Genomic DNA, 14,844 nt, shown 5'->3' on the forward strand with positions numbered 1-14,844 from the left:
CTTACTCAAAATTTGCCTAGGAGTTTGTTTTCTCTCAGGCCACAAAGAGGTGTGTGTGTATGTATGCATATGTGTGTATTTGTGTGTATATAAGTATGTGTATGAGTGTGTATGTATGCATATGTGTGTATTTGTGTGTATATAAGTATGTGTATGAGTGTGTATGCATATGTGTGTATTTGTGTGTATATAAGTATGTGTATGAGTGTGTATGTATGCATATGTGTGTATTTGTGTGTATATAAGTATGTGTATGAGTGTGTATGTATGCATATGTGTGTATTTGTGTGTATATAAGTATGTGTATGAGTGTGTATGTATGCATATGTGTGTATTTGTGTGTATATAAGTATGTGTATGAGTGTGTATGTATGCATATGTGTGTATTTGTGTGTGTATATAAGTATGTGTATGAGTGTGTATGTATGCATATGTGTGTATTTTGTGTGTATATAAGTATGTGTATGAGTGTGTATGTATGTGTGTATATATATATATATATATATATATATATATTTATATTTGATAGGTAGATATACAGTAGATAATAGATAGATAGATAGATAGATAGATAGATAGATAGATAGGTAGATAGATAGATAGATAGATAGATACAGATATATTTCCTTAACAATAAAACAAAATAGAAAATCAAATATATTTCAAAATATTAAAATGTTAGCAGGTACATCTAGAAATGGAAAAGCACAAATCTTTTACTTAAGAAGAAAGGAAGATTAAGCATAGTTATTGTGATTATTGTACTTTCATTCATGATTTTGCTAAACCCTCCTTTGCTTCGCTCCAGGAGACATTTACAACCAACACAAACATCCTTCCACTCTGCAGCGTCATGACCTGAAGGTGAATAGACATATCTTTCTCTAAGAGTGTGTGAGTATATGTGTGTGTTTGATGGAGAGGTGTATAATTCACAAATAGTACCCTATTTATAATCTACTGGCACTTAACAAGATTATTGTATCACAGCTATAGACTATACAGTTAACAAGCCATTTTAAGTTCCAGTAGATACCTTTGACATAGTATTGCTAGCTATATATTTTTGTAATTAAAAATAGTGAGACAAAATATTCTAAATTCCATATATTTCCATTTTATTCACCAAGCTACAAGCAGTTTGCCTGATTTTAAAGAACCAATTCACTAAATTGCAGAGAGAACTCTATAGCTTTCATAAATATAGGAATGAGAGAGGTATCCCTCACAGGAGATAAACTGTTAATATTAATATTTGCAATATTTTAACATGTAACATGTTACATCATGCCTGATTAGCATTTCCTGTAGCAGATGGGTTTGAAGAAGTTATAGCATTAACATCAGATTGTAAGTTCTTCTACGCAATTTGTTGAAATGTCTTTCTTTAAACTGTACATGCAGATGCTTAAATATCTTTAGAAATGATTTGATTATATTCACTGTAAGCATTATGAAGTACATGTTAAAAAAGAGTTTCTTACCCAATAAAAGTGCCCAGAGTAGCATTTGGATGAGGAGGATAGAGAGGGGAAAGCCCATGTCAAAGGATGTTAGCTGGCAGCAGCCCCAGGATATGTCTCTACAATTCTCACAATCCCCAATCAGTGAATCCCTCTATGCAAGTCTCCCTGCCTGAGCAGGACCAATACTGATGCTGTGGTCTAAAACTCTTGCTGGCTTATAGACGCATCTACACCTCCCTGTGCTGTTATTCTCTCAGAGGTCCTAAAGCCCTCATTGTTCTGTCATCTCTGAGTCACAGGAACAATAAGCTTTGCCCTTACTGGGATAAACTGATTTAGCTAACAACATATTATTGCTTTAGAAACTACAAAGTCAGCTACCGAAAAAAACCAAATCAAATTTGCAACCTCTCTCTATGAAATAAACATATTTTTTTCAGTGGCTTAGTAGTTCCACATGACTTTAATTAATTAAATGATTTGGCACTGCAGTAAAGAATTATTCTTTTATTTTAACCTCTGGATTTCATTCATGGATATAACGCATTGTTTAGCAAGTCTATTTGGAAACCAATGTCAGGTCACAGAACTTTTTAAATTCCTTAAAATTGGTATGTTATAGTATTGAGTAAATAGTATCCTTAGTTCACTATGAATGCAGCCAACGGTTTCTCCAGTGGGAAAAAAAAATTGGAAATATAATTTAAAATTTTAAAATGCCTCTCTTATAAAAAAAAAAAGTTTTTTTTTTACTAATTATTATTAATACACGGCTAGATTACGAGTTTTACTGTATGAGTGAAAAAGCAGCGTTAAGGCTCTTTTTCACTACCGCTGGTATTACAAGTCTTGCAGGTTTAGCTGTACCGCACACTTTTTTGGCCGTAATACAGCGTAACTACCGCAGCTTTCAAAAAGTCCTTTTTCAATGGGACTTCCTTTGCGCTGGTATTACCAGTCTGCCAGGGAGGCCAAAAAGTGAGCGGTACAGTCAATACCGCCAAGATTCATAACGTAAACTGAAAGTCAGTAGTTACGAGTTTTACGCTACAAAGCTGTAGTATAAAACTCATAACTAAAGTGCTAAAAAGTTCACTAACACCCATAAACTACCTATTAACCCCTAAACTGAGGCCCTCCCGCATCACAAACACTAAAATAAAATTATTAACCCCTAATCTGCCGCTCCGGACATCGCAGCCAATAAACATATTAACCCCTAACTATTATTAACCCCTAATCTGCTGTCCACAACATTGCCACCACCTACCTACATTTATTAACCCCTAATTTTCCACCCCCAACGTTGCCGCCACTATACTAAAGTTATTAACCCCTAAACCTAAGCCTAAGTCTAACCCTAACACCCACTAACTTTAATGTAATTAAAATAAATCTAAATAAAACCTACTATTATTAACTAGATAATTCCTATTTAAAACTAAATACTTACCTATAAAATAAACCCTAAGCTTGCTAAAATATAACTAATAGTTACATTGTAGCTATCTTAGGTTTTATTTTTATTTCACAGGCAAGTTTGTATTTATTTTAACTAGGTAGAATAGTTAGTAAATAGTTATTAACAATTTACTAACTACCTAGCTAAAATAAATACACATTTACCTGTAAAATAAAACCTAATCTGAGTTGCACTAACACCTAACCTTACACTACAATTAAATCAATTACATAAATTAAATACAATTAACTAAATTGCAAAAAAAACCCCACTAAATTACACAAAATAAAAAAAGAAATGATCAGATATTTAAACTAATTACACCTAATCTTATAGCCCAATCAAAATAAAAAAGCCATCCCAAAATAAAAAACCCTAACCTAAACTAAACTACCAATAGCCCTTAAAAGGGCCTTTTGCAGGGCATTGCCCCAAAGAAATCAGCTCTTTTACCTGTAAAAAAAAATACAAACAACCCCCCAACAGTAAAACCCACCACCCACACAACCAACCCCCCAAATAAAATCCTAACTAAAAAACCTAAGCTCCCCATTGCCCTGAAAAAGGCATTTGTATGGGCATTGCCCTTAAAAGGGTATTTAACTCTTTTTCCGCCAAAACCCTAATCAGCCAATAGGATTTTTTCACCTTTAATTCTGATTGGCTGATAGAATTCTATCAGCCAATCTTAATTCAGGGAACGCCATCTTTGATGACTTCATTTAAAGGAGAATTCATTGTTCAAGAAGACTTCGATTGAAGAGGATGCTCCACGCCGGATGTCTTGAAGATGGACCCGCTCCGCGATGGTTGGATGAAGATAGAAGATGCCGTCTGGATGAAGACTTCTGCCCGGTTGGATGAGGACTTCTGCCCGGTTGGATGAAGACTTCTGCCCAGTTGGATGAAGACTTCTTACAGCTAGCAAGTACTGACACTGCTATTCAGTATAAAATACTTGGAAAATCACCATAACTATTGCTGTTAGGATTCACAACACTTTAAGGATTATTGTTTTTTCTTAAAGAGACACACTACTTATTATAATTTATTGTTGGATTATTTTTTCTATTAAGTTTTCACTGTTGGACTATTTTTTGGACTATTATTTACATTTATATAAGTTACTATTGGAACACACCACAATGTTTTTGTAAATTTTTGGTTTTTCATTTTTCACAATCTTTGTTCTTAATTCACGTTTTTTGAAGATCAACCTATTTTTTGACCATTAATATCTTTTGTACACTAATTTTTGCACACAACTTTTTTGATACACATTCTTTACATTGGCTTATTGCTGTCACAATATTTTTTACTTGACAATGCGTATGTGGTAAACACACAGTTAAAGGTCTTACTCAGAGCCCTACACATTAGTCACTATTGGCAATATTTAGTTTTGCATAGAATCGAGAACATTATTGGTTAGATAATATTATATAACTGACTAATATATTTCACCTATTATGTGTATGTGGTAAACACAAAGTTGAATTTCTGTTGTGAGCCTTATACTTAATTTGGAATTTTTTAGGAATATTTTTTAAGAGCATTGTTTGCACAATTTTAAATGCCATATCTGCTATTTAACTATTTGTTTTAACTATTCATTTAGCTATTATTGCTGTACAAATCTGTGTATGTGTATATGGTAAACACAAAGTTGAATTTCTGTTGTGAGCCTTATACTAAATTTGGAATTTTTTATGAATATTTTTAAGAGCAATGTTTGCACAATTTTAAATGCTATATCCGTTACATAACTATTTGTTTTAACTATTCATTTAGCTATTATTGTTGTATAAATTTGATTGTTTATACATGGATCCATGTTTTTAGCTTATTTGTGTACTAATTGTTTATTGTAATCGTTTGATAATATTGCATTAGGTCCAGACCCAGCCTTCGTATAGTTGGCGCTTTGGTATACCTTATTAGCTTCTTCCAGCTTCGTTGAGGACTTCTTGCCGCTTCGTTGAGGACTTCTGCCGGCTTTGTTGAGGATGGATGTCAGGTCTTCAAAAACTGTAAGTGGATCTTCGGGGGGTTAGTGTTAGGCTTTTTTAAGTGTTTATTGGGTGGGTTTTATTTTTAGTTTAGGGTTGGGCTGAAAAATAGCTAAATGCCCTTTTAAGGGCAATGCCCATACAAATGCCCTTTTCAGGGCAATGGGGAGCTTAGGTTTTTTAGTTAGGATTTTATTTGGGGGTTGGTTGTATGGGTGGTGGGTTGTTTGTATTTTTTGGCAATATCCCTACAATATCCCTACTAGGGATGGGCGAATGTGTTTATATCCGAATTCAAATGTTAGAACAAATGTTATTGTAGAAATTCGATTTAGATAATAGAATGAACGAATGTTAGAACGAATATTCTTAAAAATTCGATTTTTGAATGTTATATACAGTTTTCGAATGTCACATTCAAATTCGAATGTCACATTCGAATTCGAATGTCACATTCGAATGTTACATTTGAATGTAACATTCGAATTCGAATATACATTTATAAAACACAATTGTAGACTAGAAACACTATTTCTTTCATGTAATTAGCAAGAGTCCATGAGCTAGTGACGTATGGGATATACATTCCTACCAGGAGGGGCAAAGTTTCCCAAACCTCAAAATGCCTATAAATACACCCCTCACCACACCCACAAATCAGTTTTACAAACTTTGCCTCCTGTGGAGGTGGTGAAGTAAGTTTGTGCTAGATTCTATGTTGATATGCGCTCCGCAGCAGGCTGGAGCCCGGTTTTCCTCTCAGCGTGCAGTGAATGTCAGAGGGATGTGAAGAGTATTGCCTATTTGAATTCAATGATCTCCTTCTACGGGGTCTATTTCATAGGTTCTCTGTTATCGGTCGTAGAGATTCATCTCTTACCTCCCTTTTCAGATCGACGATATACTCTTATATACCATTACCTCTACTGATTCTCGTTTCAGTATTGGTTTGGCTTTCTACTACATGTAGATGAGTGGCCTGGGGTAAGTAAGTCTTATTTTTGTGACACTCTAAGCTATGGTTGGGCACTTTTATATAAAGTTCTAAATAATTGTGTTTAAACATTTATTTGCCTTGATTCAGGATGTTCAACATTCCTTATTTCAGACAGTCAGTTTCATTATATGGGATAATGCATTTGAATAATCCTTTTTTTTTTCTTACCTTAAAATTTGACTTTTTTCCCTGTGGGCTGTTAGGCTCGCGGGGGCTGAAAATGCTTAATTTTATTGCGTCATTCTTGGCGCGGACTTTTTTGGCGCAAAAAATGATTTGTTATTTCCGGCGTCGTTCTTGTCACCGGAAGTTGCGTAATTTTTTTGACGTTTTTGCGCCAAAAGTGTCGGCGTTACCGGATGTGGCGTCATTTTTTGCGCTAACAGCATTTAGGCGCCAAATAATGTGGGAGTCTTTTTTGGCGCTAAAAAATATGGGCGTCATTATTGTCTCCACATTATTTAAGTCTCATTGTTTATTTGCTTCTGGTTGCTAGAAGCTTGTTCACTGGCATTTTTTCCCATTCCTGAAACTGTCATTTAAGGAATTTGATCAATTTTGCTTTATATGTTGTTTTTTCTATTACATATTGCAAGATGTCTCAGATTGACCCTGAATCAGAAGATACTTCTGGAAAATCACTGCCTGATGTTGGATCTACCAAAGTTAAGTGTATTTGCTGTAAACTTGTGGTATCTGTTCCTCCAGCTGTTGTTTGTAATGAATGTCATGACAAACTTGTTAATGCAGATAATATTTCCTTTAGTAATGTTACATTACCTGTTGTTGTTCCATCAACATCTAATACTCAGAGTGTTCCTGTTAACATAAGAGATTTTGTTTCTAAATCCATTAAGAAGGCTATGTCTGTTATTCCTCCTTCTAGTAAACGGAAAAGGTCTTTTAAAACTTCTCATTTTTCAGATGAATTTTTAAATGAACATCATCATTCTGATTCTGATAATGTTTCCTCTGGTTCAGAGGATTCAGTTTCAGAGGTTGATGCTGATAAATCTTCATATTTATTCAAAATGGAATTTATTCGTTCTTTACTTAAAGAAGTCTTAATTGCATTAGAGATAGAGGAATCTGGTCCTCTTGATACTAAATCTAAACGTTTAAATAAGGTTTTTAAATCTCCTGTAGTTATTCCAGAAGTTTTTCCTGTCCCTGATGCTATTTCTGAAGTAATTTCCAGGGAATGGAATAATTTGGGTAATTCATTCACTCCTTCTAAACGTTTTAAGCAATTATATCCTGTGCCAGCTGACAGATTAGAGTTTTGGGACAAAATCCCTAATTTTGATGGGGCTATCTCTACTCTTGCTAAACGTACTACTATTCCTACGGCAGATAGTACCTCCTTTAAGGATCCTTTAGATAGGAAAATTGAATCCTTTCTAAGAAAAGCTTACTTATGTTCAGGTAATCTTCTTAGACCTGCTATATCTTTAGCGGATGTTGCTGCAGCTTCAACTTTTTGGTTGGAAGCTTTAGCGCAACAAGTATCAGATCATAATTCTCATAGCATTGTTAATCTTCTTCAACATGCTAATAATTTTATTTGTGATGCCATCTTTGATATCATCAGGGTTGATGTCAGGTATATGTCTCTAGCTATTTTAGCTAGAAGAGCTTTATGGCTTAAAACTTGGAATGCTGATATGTCTTCTAAGTCAACTTTGCTTTCCCTTTCTTTCCAGGGTAATAAATTATTTGGTTCACAGTTGGATTCTATTATTTCAACTGTTACTGGAGGGAAAGGAACTTTTTTACCACAGGATAAAAAATCTAAAGGTAAATTTAGGTCTACTAATCGTTTTCGTTCCTCTCGTCACAATAAGGAACAAAAGCCTGATCCTTCCCCTACAGGAGCAGTATCAGTTTGGAAACCATCTCCAGTCTGGAATAAATCCAAGCCTTTTAGAAAGCCAAAGCCAGCTCCCAAGTCAACATGAAGGTGCGGCCCTCATTCCAGCTCAGCTGGTAGGGGGCAGATTACGATTTTTCAAAGAAATTTGGATCAATTCGATTCACAATCTTTGGATTCAGAACATTGTTTCACAAGGGTACAGAATAGGCTTCAAGATAAGGCCTCCTGCAAGAAGATTTTTTCTTTCCCGTGTCCCAGTAAATCCAGTGAAGGCTCAAGCATTTCTGAAATGTGTTTCAGATCTAGAGTTGGCTGGAGTAATTATGCCAGTTCCAGTTCTGGAACAGGGGCTGGGGTTTTACTCAAATCTTTCCATTGTACCAAAGAAGAAGAATTCCTTCAGACCAGTTCTGGATTTAAAAATATTGAATCATTATGTAAGGATACCAACATTCAAGATGGTAACTATAAGGACTATTCTGCCTTTTGTTCAGCAAGGGCATTATATGTCCACAATAGATTTACAGGATGCATATCTGCATATTCCGATTCATCCAGATCACTATCAGTTTCTGAGATTCTCTTTCCTAGACAAGCATTACCAGTTTGTGGCTCTGCCGTTTGGCCTAGCAACAGGTCCAAGGATTTTTACAAAGGTTCTCGGTGCCCTTCTCTCTGTAGTCAGAGAACAGGGTATTATGGTATTTCCTTATTTGGACGATATCTTGGTACTTGCTCAGTCTTCACATTTAGCAGAATCTCATACGAATCGACTTGTATTGTTTCTTCAAGAACATGGTTGGAGGATCAATTTACCAAAAAGTTCATTGATTCCTCAGACAAGGGTAACCTTTTTAGGTTTCCAGATAGATTCAGTGTCCATGACTCTGTCTCTGACAGACAAGAGACGTCTAAAATTGGTTTCAGCTTGTCGAAACCTTCAGTCTCAATCATTCCCTTCGGTAGCCTTATGCATGTAAATTCTAGGTCTTATGACTGCTGCATCGGACGCAATCCCCTTTGCTCGTTTTCACATGCGACCTCTTCAGCTCAGTATGCTGAACCAGTGGTGCAGGGGTTATACAAAGATATCTCAATTAATATCTTTAAAACTGATTGTACGACAATCTCTGACTTGGTGGACAGACCACCATCGTTTAGTTCAGGGGGCTTCTTTCGTTCTTCTGACCTGGACTGTGATTTCAACAGATGCAAGTCTGACAGGTTGGGGAGCCGTCTGGGGGTCTCTGACAGCACAAGGGGTTTGGGAATCTCAGGAGGTGAGATAACCAATCAACATTTTGGAACTCTGTGCAATTTTCAGAGCTCTTCAGTCATGGCCTCTTCTAAAGAGAGAGTCGTTCATTTGTTTTCAGATGGACAATGTCACAACCGTGGCATATGTCAATCATCAAGGAGGGACTCACAGTCCTCTGGCTATGAAAGAAGTATCTCGAATACTGGTATGGGCAGAATCCAACTCCTGTCTAATTTCTGCGGTTCATATCCCAGGTATAGACAATTGGGAAGCGGATTATCTCAGTCGCCAAACTTTACATCCGGGCGAATGGTCTCTTCACCCAGAGGTATTTCTTCAGATTGTTCAAATGTGGGTACTTCCAGAAATAGATCTGATGGCTTCTCATCCAAACAAGAAGCTTCCCAGGTATCTGTCCAGATCCAGGGATCCTCAAGCGGAGGCAGTGGATGCATTGTCACTTCCTTGGAAGTATCATCCTGCCTATATCTCTCCGCCTCTAGTTCTTCTTCCAAGAGTGATTTCCAAGATTCTAAAGGAGTGCTCGTTTGTTCTGCTGGTGGCTCCAGCATGGCCTCACAGGTTTTGGTATGCGGATCTTGTCCGGATGGCCACTTGCCAACCGTGGACTCTTCCGTTAAGACCAGACCTTCTATCGCAAGGTCCTTTTTTCCATCAGGATCTCAAATCCTTAAATTTGAAGGTATGGAGATTGAACGCTTGATTCTCAGTCATAGAGGTTTCTCTGACTGTGATTAATACTATGTTACAGGCTCGTAAATCTGTATCTAGGAAGATATATTATCGAGTCTGGAAGATTTACATTTCTTAGTGTTTTTCTCATCATTTTTCTTGGCATTCTTTTAGAATTCCTAGAATTTTACAGTTTCTTCAGGATGGTTTGGATAAAGGTTTGTCTGCAAGTTCCTTGAAAGGACAAATCTCTGCTCTTTCTGTTCTTTTTCACAGAAAGATTGCTAGTCTTCCTGATATTCATTGTTTTGTACAAGCTTTGGTTCGTATAAAACCTGTCATTAAGTCAATCTCTCCTCCTTGGAGTTTGAATTTGGTTCTGGGGGCTCTTTCAAGCTCCTCCGTTTGGACCTATGCATTCGCTGGACATTAAATTACTTTCTTGGAAAGTTTTGTTTCTTTTGGCCATCTCTTCTGCTAGAAGAGTTTCTGAATTATCTGCTCTTTCTTGTGAGTCTCCTTTTCTGATTTTTCATCAGGATAAGGCGGTGTTGTGAACTTCTTTTAAATTTTTACCTAAGGTTGTGAATTCTAACAACATTAGTAGAGAAATTGTGGTTCCTTCATTGTGTCCTAATCCTAAGAATTCTAAGGAAAAGTCGTTGGATTCTTTGGATGTAGTTAGAGCTTTGAAATATTATGTTGAAGCTACTAAGGATTTCCGACAGACTTCTAGTCTATTTGTTATCTTTTCCGGTTCTAGGAAAGGTCAGAAGGCTTCTGCCATTTCTTTGGCATCTTAGTTAAAATCTTTGATTCATCATGCTTATGTCGAGTCGGGTAAAACTCCGCCTCAAAGGATTACAGCTCATTCTACTAGGTCAGTTTCTACTTCCTGGGCGTTTAGGAATGAAGCTTCTGTTGATCAGATTTGCAAAGCAGCCACTTGGTCTTCTTTGCATACTTTTACTAAATTCTACCATTTTGATGTGTTTTCTTCTTCTGAAGCAGTTTTTGGTAGAAAAGTACTTCAGGCATCTGTTTCAGTTTGATTCTTCTGCTTATAATTTCAGTTTTTTTCATTATAAGATTTAAGCTTTGTTTTGGGTGTGGATTTTTTTCAGCGGAATTGGCTGTCTTTATTTTATCCCTCCCTCTCTAGTGACTCTTGCGTGGAAGATCCACATCTTGGGTAGTCATTATCCCATACGTCACTAGCTCATGGACTCTTGCTAATTACATGAAAGAAAACATAATTTATGTAAGAACTTACCTGATAAATTCATTTCTTTCATATTAGCAAGAGTCCATGAGGCCCACCCTTTTTTTGTGGTGGTTAGGATTTTTTTGTATAAAGCACAATTATTCCAATTCCTTATTTTTTATGCTTCACACTTTTTTCTTATCACCCCACTTCTTGGCTATACGTTAAACTGATTTGTGGGTGTGGTGAGGGGTGTATTTATAGGCATTTTGAGGTTTGGGAAACTTTGCCCCTCCTGGTAGGAATGTATATCCCATACGTCACTAGCTCATGGACTCTTGCTAATATGAAAGAAATGAATTTATCAGGTACGTTCTTACATAAATTATGTTTTCGAATGTTACATTCGAATCAAATATCACATTTGAATCGAATGTCACATTCGAATTCGAATATTACATTTATAAAACACAGTATTAGACTAGAAATACTATTTCGAATTCGAATGTCACATTCAAATTTGAATATTACATTTATTAAGCACAGTTGCAAACTAGAAATACTATTCAAATATCACATTTGAATCGAATGTCACATTCAAATTCGAATATTACATTTAAAACACAGTATTAGACTAGAAATACTACTTCAAATTTGAATGTGACATTTGAATTCGAATGTAGCATTCGAATTCGAATATTACATTTAAAACACAGTATTAGACTAGAAATACTACTTCAAATTCGAATGTGACATTCGAATTCGAATGTGACATTCGAATATTACATTTCGAAATTGAATGAATTACATAGCTAGAGATTCTATTATTCGAACAAATATTTTTGAATTTTATTGAAAAATTCGAAAACAAAAATTCGAAAATAGAATGTTATAAAAACATTCGTAATTCAATTCGAACGAACGAATGTATGAAAATTCGTTTTAAATTTCGAATTTTTAGAAACATTCGCCCATTCCTAATCCCTACATATTCCTGGGTCACCTGGAAACTGTGATACATTTAAGTGCTGGTCATAGCGATGATGTCATTACTATAAATCATTTGTTTAACTCATAGTGCAGCCAAGTTGAAGAGAAGTGGAAGTGATTTTCAACACTGCTCTTCTCTAAGGCAGTGACTAAGGTTATTCTTAATACTGGTATTCTACATTTTGTGGTACCATTATGGCAAACAACAACATCAATGTAGATGCCCCCAATATCACAAGTTCAAGATTCAATTTGTTACATTGGTGTTTTTAGAACATACATATACAGACATCTACATACAGATTTAATTTGGCCATATAAAGTGGAAATATTCAGCCCACACTATGCGCTGCTTAGTTGGCCATTAAGCAATTGCCATATTTTCTTTTTACCATATAGAAGCTAAACAAGAGGGCATATTGCACCATTTAGTACTAAATGAGTCAAACTTTTTCGTTTATTGAGATGCTAAAAAAAAAGTAAAAAAACTAACACATATACTCGCGCTTGCCTGAACTAAGCTATTAATATTGTACATTCAAATGTTCTACACTTTGAAATATATGTAATGTGTATATTTCGTTATATATACCTATACCTGTATATATTTTAAAGGAAGACTCATGGTTTCTAGCACCCCACCCCACCCAGTTGCTCAGGTGCTCTCATTATAGTGCATTGGAAGTGTGTAAAAAAGCCAAAGAGGCTCATTCTTAGATGCATATTTTAAGCAGGAATGTTACAGCCCAGAAAGGCATCACATTGCAGTATTAGGACCAGTCAACATTGGGACACCTTGTAAGTTGGTGACTGGCTTAAGCAAAATATGGCCATATTGTGTGACTAAGATCCCAATTTTAAAATATGAACGTATGTGATTTCTTGCAATATTTAAAATGTTTTGATAATATAGAAGGGGATGTGCGGCAATATTCTATTTTGTGTAATTATTTAGTTGGTTGCTTGCACCCCTAAGAAGTAATATTAATAAAATAATTTTGTAAGGTGTGCAGAAACATTTGTATTGTGTATATATATATATATAAAACAATAAACGATGGCTTGCACTCGCTGGTCTTTTGCAAGAAACGTGCCTTTAATGTAACGTTTTGGGGACCGTATCCCCTTCCTCAGATATATATATATATATATATATATATATATATATATATATATATATATATATATATATATATATATATATATATATATAAAATAAAAATTATTCAGATATATACATAGATATAAATATATAAATATTACATTTACTTCTATGTGAAGAACATTGAAATGTACAATATGTGAATCACGATTCAGGTTTAGCACTGTAGGTCTAAAGCATTGTCGGGTTAGCGCACTTAAAGAACAATTATCTTAAGGTGATTTATGTAGATATTGCATATAAAAATAATGTAAAAAATATTAATATTTATTAAAAATGAATAGAAGTTCTAAAATATTCTTAAAAATCATTAGAATACATATATATATATAATTTTAGAATTTTTTTAGAACCTCTATAGTAATTATTAATAATTGTTATTAATATTTTTTTACATTATTTTTATATTTTTAACATTTACATAACTCGCCTATACACATATTGCACATTCCAATGTTCTTCACATGCAAGAAAATGTTATATATATATATATATATATATATATATATATATATATATACTGTATATATAAAACACAGAAGTGGACTGCACTCTCAGAGGGGACCGGGTACACATTTTAAGACCCTGCAAAATGCACAGCCCCGGGTTCTCAATAACACTCCCATGTAGCTGTACAGTCCCCAGAGCCCCAGGCAGTTAATCTCAGACATGTCTGGGTGCAACGCCCATAAAGAAAATTACAAAACAAATTAACACAACACATAGGGGAAGTCTTGCACTCACTTGCAAGCACTCAGCTAAAATTAAAAGCAAAACTGGAAGAGTTCGTTACCGCATCTGGCCAAATGGGATGTGCATTCTGCAGGATCATAGGATGTGTACTCGGCCCAGTCTGAGAGTGCAGACCCCTTCCGTATTTTGCATGTATCATGGGAGATTACATAAGCCTGTGCACACTTGGGAGGTTCCCAGTTTGTTTAAGAGCTTACATTGTCTGGCTGTATTAGGGATCCGGGATTGGGAGAGACATTGACGTTGTTCCTGGGCTTGACTCATTTGGCCAGATGCGGTAACTAACTCTTCCAGTTTTGCTTTTAATCTTAGCTGGGTGCTTGCAAGTGAGTGCAAGACTTCCTCTATGTGTTGTGTTAATTTGTTTTGTAATTTTCTTTCTTTGTGTGTTGTATATGTGTGTGTGTATATATATATATATATATATATATATATATATGTATATGTATGTGATTAGTTTGAAAAATGTATATCTATATGTATATATACAGGTAAAGGTGTATATGTGTGTGTATATATATATATATATATATATATATATATATATTAATTAATCCAGCACCCACTCCTGGTGCCTGGTTTAAAGGAAATAGCATGGTCCTCTAGGGTATAAATGATACATTTTTAACAGTCAGTTTTATTTAGGCTGTGCAAGTGCAGATTACAGCATTGTGTTTACAACAATATAACACTGAATCCTATAAACAAAAGACTAGTTCACTTTGAGCTTTTACCAACATAGTTTTCCATCCCTTACTAAACCAAGGTTAACTAAACATAACAAAAATTTGCTGTTTTTACCAACCTCACTTATAACAGCTTTTCTAAGCTCAACTACAATGTGTTTCTATCCAAGTCAGAAAACACTCTGGAGGCTCGCTCTCTCGCTCAAATTAGTGTAATTAATTACACTCATTTGATAGTACACAGGTCAGGAAAAATCCCTTCCTTTAAAGGGACAGTCTACACCAGAATTG

General features: G+C 35.1%; 1 protein-coding gene across 1 annotated transcript in view; it reads right to left on the minus strand.

Annotated features, from left to right (window-relative positions):
- LTK (leukocyte receptor tyrosine kinase) overlaps nucleotides 1-1,604 on the minus strand; it is a 400,559-nt gene extending 398,955 nt beyond the window's left edge. The window contains exon 1 of the mRNA XM_053697813.1: nucleotides 1,485-1,604. Within this exon, the coding sequence (XP_053553788.1) occupies nucleotides 1,485-1,542 (58 nt within the window). The 5' untranslated portion in view covers nucleotides 1,543-1,604. The remainder of the gene's footprint in view (nucleotides 1-1,484) is intronic.
- Between the last annotated feature and the right edge of the window lie 13,240 nt (nucleotides 1,605-14,844).

This window comes from Bombina bombina, chromosome 1 (genome assembly GCF_027579735.1).
Source record: "Bombina bombina isolate aBomBom1 chromosome 1, aBomBom1.pri, whole genome shotgun sequence".
NCBI lineage: Eukaryota > Metazoa > Chordata > Amphibia > Anura > Bombinatoridae > Bombina > Bombina bombina.